The sequence below is a fragment of the Mus musculus genome, chromosome 5, assembly GCF_000001635.26.
Source record: "Mus musculus strain C57BL/6J chromosome 5, GRCm38.p6 C57BL/6J".
Taxonomy (NCBI): Eukaryota; Metazoa; Chordata; class Mammalia; order Rodentia; family Muridae; genus Mus; species Mus musculus.
In genome coordinates, this window is record NC_000071.6 from 76,950,955 (window position 1) to 76,968,570 (window position 17,616).

At 43.4% G+C, this 17,616-nt stretch overlaps 2 protein-coding genes across 10 annotated transcripts in view; one reads left to right on the forward strand and one right to left on the reverse strand.

Annotated features, from left to right (window-relative positions):
* The window catches only part of Ppat (phosphoribosyl pyrophosphate amidotransferase), a 38,330-nt gene extending 37,706 nt beyond the window's left edge, over nt 1–624 (reverse strand). Inside the window, exon 1 of the mRNA NM_172146.2 lies at nt 3–624. Within this exon, the coding sequence (NP_742158.1) occupies nt 3–130 (128 nt within the window). The 5' untranslated portion in view covers nt 131–624. The remainder of the gene's footprint in view (nt 1–2) is intronic.
* Paics (phosphoribosylaminoimidazole carboxylase, phosphoribosylaminoribosylaminoimidazole, succinocarboxamide synthetase) lies at nt 348–16,555 on the forward strand. Of its 9 annotated transcripts, none has more exons than NM_001356971.1 (10): nt 348–714; nt 815–881; nt 5,592–5,789; nt 8,361–8,539; nt 10,156–10,335; nt 10,439–10,552; nt 11,473–11,556; nt 13,488–13,668; nt 15,293–15,451; nt 15,694–16,555. In NM_001356971.1, exons 2-10 carry the CDS (start codon nt 866–868, stop codon nt 15,858–15,860), a joined length of 1,278 nt encoding a protein of 425 aa, NP_001343900.1. In that variant the 5' UTR covers nt 348–714; nt 815–865; the 3' UTR covers nt 15,861–16,555. The 9 variants fall into 9 exon arrangements, with proteins under 9 accessions (NP_001343900.1, NP_001343902.1, NP_001343901.1 ...); NM_001356973.1 differs by having other exon boundaries at nt 348–451; NM_001356972.1 differs by having other exon boundaries at nt 348–447.
* Nucleotides 16,556–17,616: the final 1,061 nt, after the last annotated feature.

Consider the following 17,616-nt stretch of genomic DNA (forward strand, 5'->3'; position numbering starts at 1 on the left):
ACCGGTGCTGTAGCCCCACGAGTCCCAGAGTGATCACATGCGGCACATCTAGCTGCGTGGGCCAGTCTCCAGAAGCGATGCACCCAAACACACCACATTCCTCGCGGATCCCCAACTCCTCCAGCTCCATGGCGCCTCGGAAAGCACGTGGAGGGACCTGCTGCCGCGGCGTGGTCCAAGCACCAACCAGCTGTCCGCTCCGCTATCGAACGCCTCAAGAGGCTCGCGCTACTGACTGCCTCCTTCCCGGGCGGGCTAGGTTCTCGCTACTGCGGCGGCGCGCTTCATAGAAGGGGCGTGACCAGTTCTGCCTCCCGCTCTCCGCCAATCAGCTAGGGCAAAGAGAGGGGCGGGGCTACGGAGTCAAAGAGGTGGGGAGGAGGCCGAGGTCAGGATCGCTACTTTCTCTGCACGTGGGAGGCTCCGTTATTTTCCCGCGCCCAAGGAGTAGGTGATGAGAGTGGCGCAGCTGATCGCGTGGGTCCCTCAGAAAACCTGAGCCGTTCGTGCCCCCTGGTCTCACGCCGTCCCCCGGCCGTCAGGACTTGGTCCGCTCCAACCCAGAAACCTCTCCGGCCAGCGGGGGCCTTGCAGCATGCGCGCCACTTTTTGGCTGCCTGCGGGGAGGGGCCGCCCGGAAGCGGGGTCGCGTCAGCGCGCCTGCGCGGCGGGAAGCCTGGGGACACGACTCCAGCCCCAAGCACAGCCAGCCCGGTACTTCGGGTTCGCCGGTGGGCTGTGGGGCTAGGGCGTGTCCTTGATATTGCACCTCCCTTTCCCGCCCTCTGATCCTGTGGTCGCCCTTGTTTTCCAGAACACTGCCCTTTTTTCCCGCGCGGTCTGCTCCTCTAGTTCACCTCGGATAATGGCGACAGCCGTAGGTGAGTAACTTGCTTTCGGACCCTAGGGTCCCCCAGCCCTCCGTCAGAGAGCTAGCAGGCTTGACGCATACACGTGCGGCCCCGAGGTCGGATGCAGGCCTTCCGACAAAGTGCCTGATCGGGTTCCCCAAGACGGCGCCTGGGGCCCGGAGCCTGCACACATGGTCCAGGCGCTGGAAGACGTGCGTTAAACTCTTAAGCACCCAGAGCCTATTTAAATAGCCAAAAGAAGGCCCCGGGACGGGAAGGAAAGTAGCAGAGTGGGAAAGTACTCTGAAGGTGAAATGGCCAGAAACTAACCAAGTGCCTAGAAACCTTGTAATAAGCAGATAAACAACCAAGAAAATCTATCAGGGTTTTTGTTTATTCTGGTAAAGTTAATATGCCAATAATCTCCTTTACTGCAAGTTTCGTAGTTTAAAGTGTTTGAAAACAGGTCCAAAATTTTTTGATCAGATGCTTCTTTGCAATCCCTGGAATTTGGGATTGTGGGCGTGGGCTAGTAACACCCTTAGGATATGGGTGTGGAGAGTGCAAAGTTACTTTATCCACTAACAAAACACTGTCTTGGAACAACACAAGTTTCTAGATTAATAAGGAAGCAGATCCTGTGGGCACTCCAACATTCTTTCCCACCTATGAAAACCACCCTGAAGTTTATAGGTAGTACAGCTCCATAAAATTGGGAATTAGGGCCAGACTTTTTCTGAGACAATCCACAGCGCCAGTACTTCTAAACTAGTAAAAATCTTAGAATCTAACCTCTTCCCCACATCTGATGTGGCCCTGTGCTGACAAGGGTCCGAAGAAGGTGTTCATATCTATAGTTTAATTTTGAATGGCTGTAAACTACCCTATAGATTCTGGGAACTGGACCTGGGTGCACTGTAAAACATCGGAGTGTTCTTAATTGCTGAGCAATCTCTCTGGCTTCTATTTTACTTTGTTGGTTTTGTATCCGTGGTTGTGTGCACTTGAGTACAGATGCACAGAAGCCAGGGCCTGTCTTGAAGCAGGAGTACACATGAGCCACCCAGTGTAACTGCTGTGAACTGAATTTGGATCAAGTATTGACTAAAACTCGTGTCTCCCATATTAAATCAGTATCTTGTGTCTGTTGCTCTTTAGTATTTAGCAGCCCAATGGTTCTTGGGTTAAATCTACATAGCTAATGAGTTAGTAATGAACTAGATAGAAGGCAACAGTGGGTCAGGCTGAGTATAGAGATTTTCAAGAGGACACAAACATTAAGGAAGTTAGAGTTCCAGAAAGGAAATTTACAGCTCAAAACTGGAGTTAGACCATGAGGGGCTTTTTAAACTTTGTTAATTCTTCTAAACATTAAGTTAGGAAGATGGCTATATTCATCTTTTACCTCACTGAACTATAGTGGAAATATTAGACAAGTTATTTATCACCAATGTCAACCAGAATCAAATTTAGCGTAGTTGAGGGAAAAAAATTACATTTATTTAGTGCTAATTAGAATTGTAATCTTAGATACCCAAAGGCAAGTAGGTTGGAATAGTGTATTTAGGGTTTTTTGTTGTTGTTGTTGTTTGTTTGTTTTGTTTGTTTGTTTTCAAGACAGGGTTTCTCTGTATAGCCCTGGCTGTCCTGGAACTCACTTTATAGACCAGGCTGGCCTTGAACTCAGAAATCCACTTGCCTCTGCCTCCTGAGTGCTGGGATTAAAGCTGTGAGCCACCATGCTCGGCGGGTTGTTTTTTCTTTAAAGGTTTATTTAATATATATATCAGTACACTGTAGCTGTCTTCAGACACACCAGAGGAGGGCATCAGATCTCATTACAGATGGTTGTGAGCCACCATGTGGTTGCTGGGATTTGAACTCAGAACCTCTGGAGGAGTAGTCAGTGCTCTTAACCGCTGAGCCATCTCTCCAGCCCCAGTGTATTTAGTTTTTACAAGATGCCCTTTTTATGGTTTTAAACAAGAAAGCTTCATAACAAATCATTCACAGCAGTATAGTTAATATTACCAAAAATTGGGATTTCTGATGAGAAGAAAACTATCTCTGGGTAGTTTGGGGGGAAGAGTCAGTATATTGTAGGTAACAGGCTGTAAAGCTGATGTTCCAGAAATGCAGTTTGGTCCACTCCAAAGGTCATCTCACTTAGTTGTGGCCAACTAAAATTTGATCCAAGAAAGGAATTGGCCTCCTGCATCCATTTTTCCGTACACTGCACCAGTGATAGGCCATTGATTTTTCTTCTTGGACACTTAACTGCTTCCTGTGCCAGCTGGTGGTGTGACCTGATCGGCTCTTTAAGTTTGGGGTTTTGTTTTTGCCTATTTGGTTGTGTCTTGATCACTACCAAGCTACACGGTCCTGGAACACTAAGTGCTTAGCCATGCTGACCTTGCCTTGGCTGCTTGGTCTTTCAATTACCCCTTGTTAAAGTCTGATCTTTTTTCATGTCTGTTCAGCTTTTACTTCATTCTCGACTTCTCTGTAGGGTGTGCCTGCTGTGAATAGTCTCTACCTTGTATTTTATTATAGTTTCTTATCAATTGCCAGCTTCCTTCGAGACTTAGGTCCCCTGAGAGCAGAAACTAGATTTCATTTGCTGTTCTGTCCACAGGCCCTGGCACACAGATACATTGGAAAAGTACTGAGGATGAGTGTTGCAAGATACCTGATCACACTGTGAACCCCAAGGATGCGTTACTTACTCAAGAGTGCTGTTTCTAGTTGTGATGTAGGTCAGCCCGTGGCACATATCTTTAATCCCAAACAGCAGTAAAGTTAGTTTGTAGAAGGAAGCAGCCATGTTTGAAAGTGATGTCTAATTTGAGTGGCAGGCAATCTGATGAATCAGAAAGATTTGACAAAATAACTCTCACAAGAGAGAAAAAGGGGAAGCTGCTTATGGTGAAGTGCAGAGAAAAGGAGGCAGTTTCACTGGCACAGTTGTACAGTGACAGGTGGAAGAGAGACAAGCTAGACAAAGGTGAAGGCAGAACGAAACCGGCCAAAGAATGAGTAGAAAGCAGAAGATTAGAACAGATTGCTAGAGTAGGTTTGATGTCAAGTAGAGCAATTTGGGAGAGGAGAGAAAAGCCAGATTGCATCGGTCAGCCTGGAGATGAGTTGGAGCCAGAGCAGCTGAGTTGAACCATCTAGCCAGAGCTCAGAGAGAACTAGAAAAGGTGAGCTTATTCAGCAGTAAGCCTCGGAGGCTGAAAACATTCTAGGCCATGATTAGATTGTACAAAAGGCTAGAAGCTTCCAGGCCTAGGCCACGATTAGCAGACAGAGGCAAAAGCCTGGAGACATTTACTCACAGAGAAGTAAAATGAATTTTTGCAGATAAGAACACAAGTAGCTATCCCAATACCTTTAAACCTTGGTTGCTTTTGATTTTCAGCTAAATCATTCTAATGTAGACTCTAGTAACTCTAGTATTCCTTTTTTGGCGGGGGCGGGTGTTTTAGACAGGGTTTCTCTGTGTAGTCCTGGCTGTCCTGGAACTCACTCTGTAGACCATGCTGGCCTCAACTCAGAAATCCGCCTGCCTTCCAGGTGCTGGGACTAAAGGTGTGCGCCACCACTACCCAGCAACTGTAGCATTCCTTAGGTCTTTGAGTAACTTAAAATTAGACGGTTTGCCTGGTCTGGTGGTGCACACCTTTAACCACAGTGAAGCAGATGAGTCTGAGTTTGAGGTTAGTCTTGCCTGGGAAGGGCATTCCAGCTAGCCAGGGTTATGGAATGAGGCCCTGTCTGGGAAAAGAAAATGCCTTTGTGCGCATTTCCTGTACTTTCCTACGTCCTCGATAAAGAGGGTACTGATGGCAGAGGATTGAGAAATAACCCAGTTGAGTTAATGGAAATGTAAATAAAGGAGGGCCTGTAGTTGTCTCCATGCCTAGTGGGTGTGGAACTAGCTTCTGAACTTAACATCCTAAAAATTTCTTTGGGTTTGGGATTTGTTTGTTTTTCCTTTGGTGCTAGACTTTTGACTAGACCTTTTACATGTTGGGCAAACTCCACTGAGCTACGCCCCCATTCCTTGCCTCCACTACTTACTTGATTTTGTTTTTTGGTGAGCAAAGGCACCTCTTATACATTAATTTGAAATGAAGAAACTGTTCTGAATTTTCTCATTTAGCCTGCAATGAAAAGTTGGGGGAAATAAAGCATTTTCCTCCTGTTAACAAGTTAAATAACCCATTGCAAGTGTGTGCACCAAAATTCTAGTAAGGCTGCATTAGTTTTAGTTGTTTCAGTTCAAAGACAAGCTGATAGAGAAAGGGGGGTGTTGATCTCAGATGATCTGTGTTTTATTTATGTATTTATTTTTTTATTTTTTCCGAGACAGGGTTTCTCTGTATAGTCCTGGCTGTCCTGGAACTCTGTAGACCAGGCTGGCCTCAAACTCAGAAATCCGCCTGTCTCTGCCTCCTAAGTGCTGGGATTAAAGGCGTGTGCCACCACGCCCAGCTGTGTTTTTTTTCTAAGTGTGCATATGCTATATGTGTGACCTCAATGTTTGTGAGCCTGGCTTTTCTAATCTCTGTAGTTCTAATTAAACTAGCACACAATTATATGAGAGCAAGTTTCTGTGTAAGTGGTTTCATTATTTTTTATTGACGCTAATCACTATGGGGTGGTTCAACGTTGCAGTGGATTCATTACAATAGAGGAAATCTTAGAATCTGCTACATTTATGTTTTATTCCCGCAGTAGTGAACATCGGGAAGAAGCTCTACGAGGGTAAAACAAAAGAAGTCTATGAGTTGTTAGACACCCCAGGCAGAGTCCTCCTGCAGTCCAAGGACCAGATCACAGCAGGGAATGCAGCTAGGAAGAACCACCTGGAAGGCAAAGCCGCCATCTCCAACAAGATCACCAGCTGCATATTTCAGTTGTTACAGGAAGCTGGTGAGTGCTTCCCTTTGCCCTTCACAGGGGTCATTTTCCAGGGGAGAAGTTGTTTCGATCAAGAATGCAGTATACATCTCATGTGTTACTACATCTAAAGCAGGTAACTGACTCTGGGAGAGAGATGGCTGTGTTTGACTTAACCTATAGGGAATGTCTCACAGGCTAATTTGCATATAATAAAATGAAGAGAGGAGCTTTTAAGGTTCACTCTAACAGTTTCCTGGTTTGAAAGTAATGCTGTCCAAATTCCAAAGACCCTTAAGCTAAGGATAGCCCAGTGATAAAGTACTTATGTGGCCTACATAAAACCTGAGGTTCAGTGTTCAATGTGGCCCATCATTTTAGTTACTTTGCTATTTAATTTGGGGCTTGTAGTTCCAGGGAGTCCATAACCATTGTGGCAGGAGCACGGAGCAGACAAGCACAACACTGGAGCAATAACTGAGAGTTTACACTGCACGTAAGAGGCAAAGAAACCTAACTGGGTATAGAAGTTAGGGTTTTACTGCTGTGAACAGACACTTGTATAAGGATGACATTTATTTGGGGCCAGCATACAGGTTCAGAGGTTCAGTCCATTATCATCAAGGCAGGAACATGGCAGCATCCATGTAAACATGGCTGGAGGAGCTGACATTTCCAGCTCTAGATCTGAAGGCAGTTAAGACAATATAGTATTTAGGCCCACACCCACTGTGACACCTATGCCAACAGGCTACTCCTTCAGATTGTGCCACTCCCTGGACCAAGCCTATACAAACCATCACCCTGAGAATAACATGTGCTTTTGAAATATTAAAACCTGCCCCAGGAACCAACTTCCTCTAGCAAGGCCACACCTCCAAAGCTTTATACCAAGTGGGGACCAAGCATTCAAACTACTGTCTCCCACAGAGAAAACATTCAAGAGAAAGAAACTAAGTTTCGTACACTCTTTATCAGTGACATGAATCGTCAGCGTAACTTCCCTCTACCACAAGGCCATCTTTAGCCTGGGGGATTTAAAAAGAAGCCTTTCTGGTATTAGCAGCCCCAAATAATAACCTGAATTCACTCCCTGGAGCGCTGCACAGTTGTGCTTTGTTCTGCCTATGGAGGACAGTACAGAATTGTAAGTCCTGCTTTTGCTTGTAAACTCTGAGAAATATTTGAAGATAGCAGCTGTGCCCTCCTGTCCTGTTCTAAGTGGAAGGCCTTGTGAAAAACTGAAGGTTTTGTGTCCCATGGACCTAGAGTTACACACAGCTGCTGGTAAACAGCTGTGCAAATGCTGGGAACCACACACAGCTTCTCCACAGAGATCTTAACTGCTTCCAGGCCTGGAGTAGCACTAGAAGTTGTTAGTTTCCAAGGTCACCACATGAAACTGTGGTTCCAGTGGCAGGGAAGTAAGAGCATGTGCTTGCCTTGATGTTGGCTAGAGTAGCTGCAGTTCCAGATGCCACCTGAGGGGAGACTTTCCCAGGGATGATCTGAGCAGTTAAAGAAAAGGTACCTTCAGAATTTAGAGCTGTTCTGATTGATAAGGTAGATCAACCGATAAGAATTAATATGATGCTGAACTGTAGAACATGAGAATTCTGTAGTCAGGTCATCTTTAGAGGTAATTTAATGCCACTTGGATGACTAATGTGCCTTCTACCAATCTAGATAAGTTGGGGGGGGGGGCACTGAATCTGAATGAATGGCTTGAGTGTAAAACACTGATTCTAGTCTATAGGAAAAAAATCTTAATTTTGTTAATCTTATAATAATAATATGGGTGTGTGCATTTGAGTGCAGGTGCTATTAGAAGGCCAGAGGCATAGACTCCCTGGTGCTAGACTTAAAAGGGGTTGTGTGCCTCCTGTCACTGGTGATAGAACCCAAACTCTGCTCCTTCAGGGTAGTAGTAAGCACTCTTGACAGGGTTTCTCTGTGTAGCCCTGGCTGTCCTGGAACTCACTCTGGAGACCAGGCTGGCCTCCAACTCTGAGATCCGCCTGCCTCTGCCTCCCAAGTGCTGGGATTAAAGCCCTGTGCCACCACGCCTGGCAGTAGTAAGCACTCTTAACCAGTGAGCCATCTTGAATCCCATGGCGGCATTTATTTTTGATAGATGTTTTGAGTTGGCTGAGGAGGTAAAGCACTTGCCATGCAAGACTTAACTTTCTGAGTTCAGCCCCAGAAACTATGTAAAGGGAGGAGAACTGGTGTTTGACATGAGTGCATGCAAACACATAGCCACATGCATGGTCCTTTGACACTCATGGGTAGAAATGTACAACCACATATACACACATCATAAGAAATTGTAAGAAAGCCGGGCGTGGTGGTGCACGCCTTTAATCCCAGCACTCGGGAGGCAGAGGCAGGCGGATTTCTGAGTTCGAGGCCAGCCTGGTCTAGAGTGAGTTCCAGGACAGCCAGGGCTATACAGAGAAACCCTGTCTCGAAAAACCAAAAAAAAAAAAAAAAGAAATTGAAAGAAAAAAATGAAAGGATGAAAACTTTGGGTTTTAGAGTTTATCTACCTTCCTTAAAAGAAAAATTCATTGCTTTCCGCCCTTTTTTATTGTCAACTTGCAGGTATAAAAACTGCTTTCACCAAGAAATGCGGGGAGACTGCTTTCATTGCACCCCAGTGTGAAATGATCCCCATTGAGTGGGTGTGCCGAAGAATAGCAACTGGGTCTTTCCTCAAAAGGAACCCTGGGGTACAGGAGGGGTACAAGTTCTATCCACCCAAAGTGGAGATGTTCTTCAAGGTAATTGCTTTCTGTGACAACTACAAACTCAAAATGATAAACATGGAAACGCCTGAAACTATATGCGTCCTACTAGACATTTGTGTTGATAATGTAGAATTACGTAAGCAGTGATAAATCAGGTTTGGCAGGGGGAGGGGGGAATCTGTTTTTTACAAGATGGACTAACAGCAGTAAGTTTCAGTGAGCAGAATCCAAGCAGTTAACGATTATTAAAGATGGACTTGCACATCGCCTGGTGGCCCACACCCACATTCCTGCCTGCTGCTTAAGTAATAAGGGCAGGGGTGGGAGGTGGCTCTGCAGTCTAGAGTACTGGCTGCTCTTCAGGAGGTTCAGTTTGATCCTAGCGAGCACTCGCTGGTGGCTCATACCTGTGTAACTCCAATAATCTGACAAGTCTCTTTCAAGCCAACAGATGGCACTCATACATACAGGGTCTAACCAAACACCCATACTTATAAATAAAATTTAAAGGAAAGAACAGGTTTAGACGAATTGCTATTTCAAGGCCAGCCTGAGCTATGGAATAAGACCCTGTTCAGAAAGGTTATTGGTTTGTTTGTTTGTTACATTTGAAATTTTTGTATATGAAAGGGAAGTGATTTTGAGTTTGTAGGAGTTTATGGTTTTATTTGTTGTTGTGTTGTGGTTTGGTTTGGTTTGGTTTTTGGAGACAGGGTTTCTCTGTGTAGCCCTGGCTGTCCTGGAACTTGTTTTGTAGACCAGGTTGCCCTTCGAACTCAGATCTGCCTGCCTCTGCTTCCCAAGTGCTGGGATTTTTGTAAATTTAATTATAATATATAACATATAATTATAATATATGTACATCATATATATAATGTATATATTATATAGTATATATAATTATATATACAGCTACATGATTAGAAATACACTATTGACACTTTTCAAACTGTATGCATGTGACACATGCATGTAAGCAAGACATTCAAACACATAAGAAACGGCTTTGCAGGGAGAGGGCAGATTTGAATGAATTATTTCATTACCTAGATTCAGTGACTCATCTAATACCTTAAGAATAATTAAAAGTAAACAGTTGAGGCTGGAGAGGTGGCTCGTCATGCAAGAGCACTTGTTCAAGGTTCAAGGAGCCCTAGCACCGCATGACTGTTCACAAACACAGCTGTCTAGTAGTTCCAGATGTGCACTACAGTCTTCCTGCCTCCACAGGCAACAGGCACGCACGTGGAGCAGAGATGGGATATGTGAGGACAAAACACACATAGACCTAGAAAGACAAAAAAGTAATAAGGGTTTTTGTTTTTGTCTTTTTGAGTAGTCAAATTGGGGCTGGAGTGGTACGGAGTGGTATGGAGTGGTACTGCAGCACTTGCTACTCTTCCAGAGCCAGAACTTGGTCTCCTCTCCACACGTGTAGCACAACATATACATACAGGCACATAAAAAATAAAAATTTAAAGTAGACTTTAATTAATAATTACTTGAATCATAGAATATTCTGGGAGAAAATTAGATTTAAAATAGCAATTCTTAGGAATATGTATTTAAAGGAAAGCACTTTTTTTTTTTTTCTGGAAAGTTAAAAGGCCCAGATTTCAGTGAACTGTACTGCTATGCTTTATTCTTAGGACGATGCCAATAATGATCCACAGTGGTCTGAGGAGCAACTCATTGCTGCAAAATTCTGTTTTGCTGGCCTTGTTATAGGGCAGACTGAAGTGGACATCATGAGTCATGCCACACAAGCTATTTTTGAAATTCTGGAGAAATCCTGGCTGCCCCAGGACTGTACGCTGGTTGATATGAAGGTATTAATAAAATAGGTGACATAAAAGTGAACATTGTAACTAAGAAATGTCTTTAGTACTGTGTCATTTTCAAATCATTTCCTTGGCAATGTGCTGCTTCTAGATTGAATTTGGTGTTGATGTAACCACCAAAGAGATTGTTCTTGCTGATGTCATTGATAATGATTCCTGGAGACTATGGCCATCGGGAGATCGGAGCCAGCAGAAGGACAAACAGGTATGTGGTATTCGAGCTTATTTATCAAGCTGTGATAGAGGTGAAGGGGGGAGGATAGTAGTCTCTTTTTGTTGTTTGTTTTTGTTTTTCAAGACAGTGTTTCTTTGTATAGCCCTGGCTGTCCTGGAACTCACTTTATAGACCAGGCTGGCCTCGAACTCAGAAATCCGCCTGCCTCTGCCTCCCAAGTGCTGGGCTTAAAGGCGTGCGTCACCACGCCCGGCTTAGGATAGTAGTCTTAATTGATAGCTTTAAAAGTCATTTCTTGGGCTGCAGATATGGCTCAGCGGTTAAGAACACTTGACTGCTTGCTCTTCCAGAGGTCCTGAGTTCAGTTCCCAGCAAACACAAGGTGGCTCACAACCATCTGTAATGGCTTCTTCTGATGTGTCTGAAGACAGCTACAGCATACATGCAAAAATAAGGCTTTTTTGAAAAAACAAATTATTTCTCTGCTGGAGATACAACCCAATGGCAAGCACTTCTTTACCACATACAAGGCCCTGGATTCCTCCTTCAGGACCAAAAAAGCAGAAGTGAACAAAAATCTCCTTTGTATTTACCATCTTCAGATTCTAAAACAGTAAAAGAGCAAGTGGCTGTGTTTATCTGATGTTGTAGCCTCACAACATCAAGGCTAAGGGCCACAAGGGGCTTTAGTTCTAACAAAATCAAGGCAAAATCCTGTCTATATGTATACATGTTAGTTCTTAAGTCAGTTACTTTGCTAATAAAGCATTTGACCTTAAATGAAACTTACTTACTTTGCTATTGTACTTTCCCATTGAAAAAGCATTTGAACGTCAAGGTGCATTTTCAGATGCATCTCATTATACTACGCGTCATAATCTTGACTTGAAGGAAACATGTTTTAAGATAGCAGGAGAAAGTAATTTTTTAAACTTTGTTTTATCTTCTAGTCTTACCGTGATCTCAAAGAAGTAACTCCAGAAGGACTCCAGATGGTAAAGAAAAACTTTGAGTGGGTTGCAGACCGAGTGGAGGTAATTCTTCTGTAATAACATCGTGTATTTTCTTTCATGACATCATTGGACTGCGCAGTTGGCTCATTAGGTGGTAAAGTGTTTCCTTGCCTTACAAAAACGAAGGCCTGGCTTTGATTTTCTAGTACCCATGAAAAAACAACAAAGGAAATACCAGACGTACTGGCAGGCGTGTGTGAGCCCAAGGTTGTGCCTTTCGAGGCAGGAGGATCCCCTGACCCGCTCTTGTTAGTCAGCGTTAGTCAGCAAACTTGGCAAATTCCAAGCCAAAAAGAAAGGAAGGGAGGAAGCAAGATGGATGGATGTGGCCGACCGAGAGTGGCTTAGTTTAAATCACTTACTACACGATCCTGATGCCTTGGTACAATCCCAGAACACAGATCCTTAAAACTGAAAGGAAAAGGCCGAGTCTACAAAAGCTCTTTGACCTCCACATTTGTGCACATGTACATTCATGAAAACAAGTAGAAAAAGAATGTAAGGGAAAGGAAAGCTGAGGACCATCTGAGGGTGTCCCCTCTACACATTTGTACACACACAGCAAAACTGAAAAATGTTTCAAACCAGGTGTGATGGAGCTTACCGACAATGTTAGCTATTCTGGAGGCCAAGCCATGAAGGGTTTCAAGTTCCAGGCCAGAGTGCAACCTGATTAACTGAAACTGGCTGAAATAAAGAAAAGAATAAAGCGAGAGAGGCCTTTTACATCCTGTTTTCAGTGATTTTGAACAAAAGTGTCACCTTTAGGAATGACCACAGCAGTCTACTTACTGGTGGACCGGAACTCTCTGCCACCAAGTGAAGCATGCTGTTCCCAGGTGCTAGTGTGAGACCTGGGATTCTGTGTCTAACCTCTGTGCTTCACCTAAATTTCTAGGATATTACCACTTTGAACCCTTGAGAGTTGAACATGACTCATATGAATCATAATCATTTCATAGACAAGTATTTCCAACTTAGTTATATTTACTGTTCAAAAAGCCAACTAACAAGTTGATAACCTAATTTGGTTGACTTATGTCTTAAAGGTTCAACAGAAAGTAAAGAAAGTGGCGCGGTATACTTTGTTACTGTTCGGAATATTAAGAGGCCTAGAGATAGAGCTGGGGGTAGGGGGTGGGATATGTTCTTGGTTTTTTTGAGACAGGGCCTCACTATGGAGACCAGGTTGACCTGCCTCCTTGGTGTTGGGATTGTAGGTTTGTGCATAGTGAGTGGTGGTGGTGGTGTTTTTATTTTGTTTTTAATGATCTGTTTTGCACAGCTTAATTTTGGTCTGCTGAGAAAGAAAATATCAGCTGTGCATGATGGCACAGGCTTTTAATCCTAGCACTTGGAAGGTAGATAAGGCGTATCTCTGAGGTTGAAGCCAGCCTGCAGTACATAATGTCTAAGAAAACAAAACAAAAACATACAGGTGCTGAGGTGTAGCTCAGTTTGTAAGTGCCTGCCTAGCATGAAAGAAGTGCTGGGTTTAGCCGGGCGTGGTAGCGCACACCTTTAGTCCCTGCACTCGGGAGGCAGATTTCTCAGTTCCAGGCCAGCTGCCAGGGCTACACAGAGAAACCCTGTCTCGAAAAACAGGGGGGGGGGCGGGGGGGGGGAACCTGGGCTTGATTGCCCACAACTGCATAGAACAAAGTGGGGTGGCACGAGCCTGAGACCCCAGCTATTGGGAGCATCAAAAGTTGAAGGCCATCCTCGGTTACCTGTGAGTGCCTGTCAGGTCAGTCTGGGCTGTTGGAGACACTTTCAAAAAGGGAAAGAGAAGGTAAGGAAAAAGGAAAGCCATTTGTCTGGTACTTGAGGCAAGAGTATCAGGAACTGAAGGTCATTTTCCACTAAAGCGTCCAGGCTCAACACCCTCACGCACACACATACACACAGATAAACTGTCACCCATCTCTCATAGTCCTGTTTTTCTTTTCCAGTTGCTTCTCAAGTCAGACAGTCAGTGCAGGGTGGTAGTGCTGATGGGCTCCACCTCTGACCTTGGTCACTGTGAGAAAATTAAGAAGGCTTGTGGAAATTTTGGGATTCCATGTGAACTTAGAGTAACATCTGCGCATAAAGGACCAGATGAGACTTTGAGGATTAAAGCAGAATATGAAGGTAAACTTTAAATGCCTAGAGAATTTTGGGTAGTTCTGATTTGGGTAAAAGATTTTCAAATAACATATTTTTGAACAATAATGCTTAAATGAGCTTTCCCCGTATTTATTTCTATGTTTCATGCTATACATTTCTTACACTTATCTTCAGAAGGGACACTGTAGAAGCCTATGAAGGGACAAGGGGGACACTTAAATGCAGGGATAGAGAAGCTGGAGAGCGCCCTCAGCTGGATGCCACACCAGGCATCGCACAACTGCCTGGAGCTGCAGGTTCAGGAGATCAGACATCTTGTGGCCTCATGGTCACCTGCATGCATAAAATCATGTGGGCACACATATAATCTTTTAAAATAATCTTTTTAAACATGGCTTAGTGACATAACATATACAGCCATCTGTGGCTCACTGCACACATGTGCATAGACACAGCATGGAGGCAAAGCACCCATACATGTAAAACCTTAGAAAACAGACTAGACCTGTGAGGAGGGGTGGTCTCCTTGTCTAACAAGCAGTACTCCTTAGCATTGTTTCTCGTGTGCTCCGACGGAGAAGAAGGCCCTCACTCAGCTGCAGGAGGCTGAAGCAGCAGAGCCTCTCTAGTATCTGGTCAGATTTCTTAGAAGCATATAAGCAAGCTTTAGTTTCAGTAGATAGCACATCAAATAAATGATAGGATATCATTGATCTAAACGACTGGAACTTGTTCACAAAAAAAACAAAAAACAAAAAAAAACGGTTCTAAACAAGAAAAAATGACGTTTGATTCTCTTGAAACTTCAGATCCTTTTAATAAGCTAATGAATGTTTGGATTCTTTGCCAGTAAAAAATAAAAAAAATATATAATTTTAGGCGGACTGAAGATAGAGTGTAACTCAGTTGGTAAAATGCTTATTTAGCATGTAAGAAACCCAGGACTCAATACCCACTACCACATAGAACCAGAAGTGGGTATCACAGTTTGGGAAAGTAAAACAGGAGGACTATTGTAAATTCAAAGTGAGCCTGGGCTACAGAGTAAGGCCCTCTGTATGTCAAGGCTGTTAGAGAATTTGAAGTGTGTATATGCACGTTTGGTGTTGGTGTTTGATACTGCAGTTTATTGAGCCTGGAGCCTCAAGCATGCTAAGCACTTGGACTGCGGGTGCTATACTGCAGAAATCCCAGCTCCTAGAGACTATAATTTAGGAAGTATCCACAAAATCTCTAATTACTATTAAATGAGTCTACCAGCACCACTTAAGGACAACTCAACATGAGGGTAGCTGTTTAGTTGGTGAAATTCTTTTTTTTTTTTTTTTTTTTTTTTTTTTTTACTGAATCTAAGCAGTAATAGCAGAAGGGAGCTATGAACCAGCCATTTCCTCACTGACCTCATGACATTTCTTATATAACAGATCTCAAAGATCATCAGGCCTGTTCTGCCTAGCTTGTTTTGTTTTTATTGTATGTGTGTACAGATGCATGTACCAATTGCAAGAGTTGATTCTCTCCTACCGTATGGGTTCCACAGGTCACACAGGTCACCAGGTTTGACAGCAAACACCCCTTATCCACTGCAGTCTCACCTGCCCCGCACTGTTTTGTTATAAAGGACCTGACCATCTTATACTTTCCTTAGGGGATGGCATACCTACTGTATTTGTCTCTGTGGCGGGCAGAAGCAATGGTCTAGGCCCAGTGCTGTCTGGCAATACTGCATATCCGGTTATCAGCTGTCCCCCGATCACACCAGACTGGGGCGCTCAGGATGTGTGGTCATCTCTTCGACTGCCCAGTGGTAAGACCTTGAAAATTTTTAGTGCTGTGTGTGCCCAAAATTTCAAGGTACAATCTCAATGTCTGACTATATATTTTAACTACAGCCTACTATTTTAAATCAGATCTTATGTTTTTAAATTATTTTATACTTAGATGCTTAAGTACGCATCTCTAAGAAATAAGATTTGGGTTTATTATCATCTTTTTTAATTTTTAAGCTGCCAACTCATTTTTCTGTCTTTTTCTTTTCTGATCCAATAGGTATTGGCTGTTCAACTATACTTTCTCCAGAAGGATCAGCTCAGTTTGCTGCTCAGATATTTGGGTTAAACAATCATTTGGTGTGGGCCAAACTTCGAGCGAGCATATTAAACACGTGGATATCCTTAAAGCAGGCTGATAAGAAGGTCAGACAATGCAATTTGTAAAGAAGCAATTTAATTTTTAGGAGAAAAGTTACGTAGTCCTAGTTTGGATTTAAAGAAAAAAGTCAAGCAAAATGATTTCACATAAGAGAAAACAATTTAGTTACTAATGAACAAATGTTACTCAGTGTTTATGAGTTGGCACATTGTCAGTGGATATTACTAATATTTCTAGCTCTACAAAGTGATATGTCCCTGTAACCTTAGCACTCCAGAGGCTGAGGCAGCAGCAGGACCTCTTAAGTTCAGGGCCACCCTGAGCTGTGTATTGAGACTCAACTTGCCGTGGAGGGAATCTTTCTAGCTAGTAAAATTGGCATGACACTACTAAATTTATTCTCACGCTCTGTATAGTCACTGTTGGGTAAATATGTAACTATGGAACTGGAACAATGTGTCTGCTGTCTGAACCACTATGAAGAACCAGTGTGGCTCTCTTGCAGACGACCTGAATTTGCTTCCCAGCATCTCTGTAGACTGTTTCACAATAAATACCCTTTAAATCAGGGGATCTGACCCCATGGCTTCCTCATGCACCTGCTTTCAAATACTATTACATTCCCCCACCCAACACACACAATTTTAAAAAGTAAACTTTTTAAAAAGAGTAATAGCATTTTTTGTTGTTGTTAATCAGTAGATAATGCTTGAACTGAGTTGATACATTGAAAATTAAAATACTTGTGTATAACAATATATTCTCGCTGTGTGGTCTATACATTCTAAGTCATTATCTAAGTTGATGGATGTATTTGTGCTTTGTTGGGGTTTGTTTTTACAGTGTTGAGGAGACCTTGCCCATGCTTTAACCCTGGTTTTTTTGTTTTCAAAAGGTTGAGATTAGAGGTAGAAGAAAGGTGCTCGCCAGGTCTCTTTCCTGAGGTCTTTGGGCAGTAGGGCAGTCGTACGTGGGATAAAGCCATTCCAGGGAAGGATGGAGTAAACACTGCTTAGCTAGGATTGGTAGGTGCCTCTCTGGTAAGACATTTGCCACACCTGCAGTCACCATCCTGCCACCATTTTAAGAAATTGAGTCTCTAGTTTGTAATCATAGTTAAGGAGTGGGTGAGTGTGATGGGCTGATTGGTTTGCTAGTGTATATCCGAACAATGGGCCAGATTCGCTTCTGTAGGAGCCGATGTTTTGGGGAATCCAAATTCTGTGTTTCATAAAGAGCTATAGATCTGACAGTGTTTCCCCCTCCTTTGCTATACTTGTCAAGTTCCTGCTTTTGGGAAGTGACCTCTAATACACTGATCCAGTTGGGTCTCTTGTTTCCTCTCTTCTGCACCTTAAGGACTCTCAGCAGTGTTGAACATACTTACTAAGCCTAGCTTGACACTGCCACCTTTCAGTGGCAGCTGCCCTTGACAGCATGTTTCTACAGATAGGCAAAGTCAGGAGGGGGGCAGAATTGTCGATTATAGAGTTATTTTAATTAATTTATGTATATGAGTACACTGTCTCAGACACACCAGAAAAGGCCATTGGCTTCCGTTATAGATGGTTGTGAGCCACCATGTGGTTGCTGGGAATTGAACTCAGGACCTCTGGAAGAGCAGTCAATACTCTTAACCGCTGAGCCATCTCTTCAGCCCCCAATTATAGAGTTCTTTATATGAATGAATACAACATTTCATTGTACATTTTTGTTGCTTTTGTTAAACAGCAAGACCGATTGTAGTTTATCTGAATAAATAATGTAGTATTTAGTAATAGAGTAACCTGTAGTGACCTACAGGTTACTAAACTGTGATCT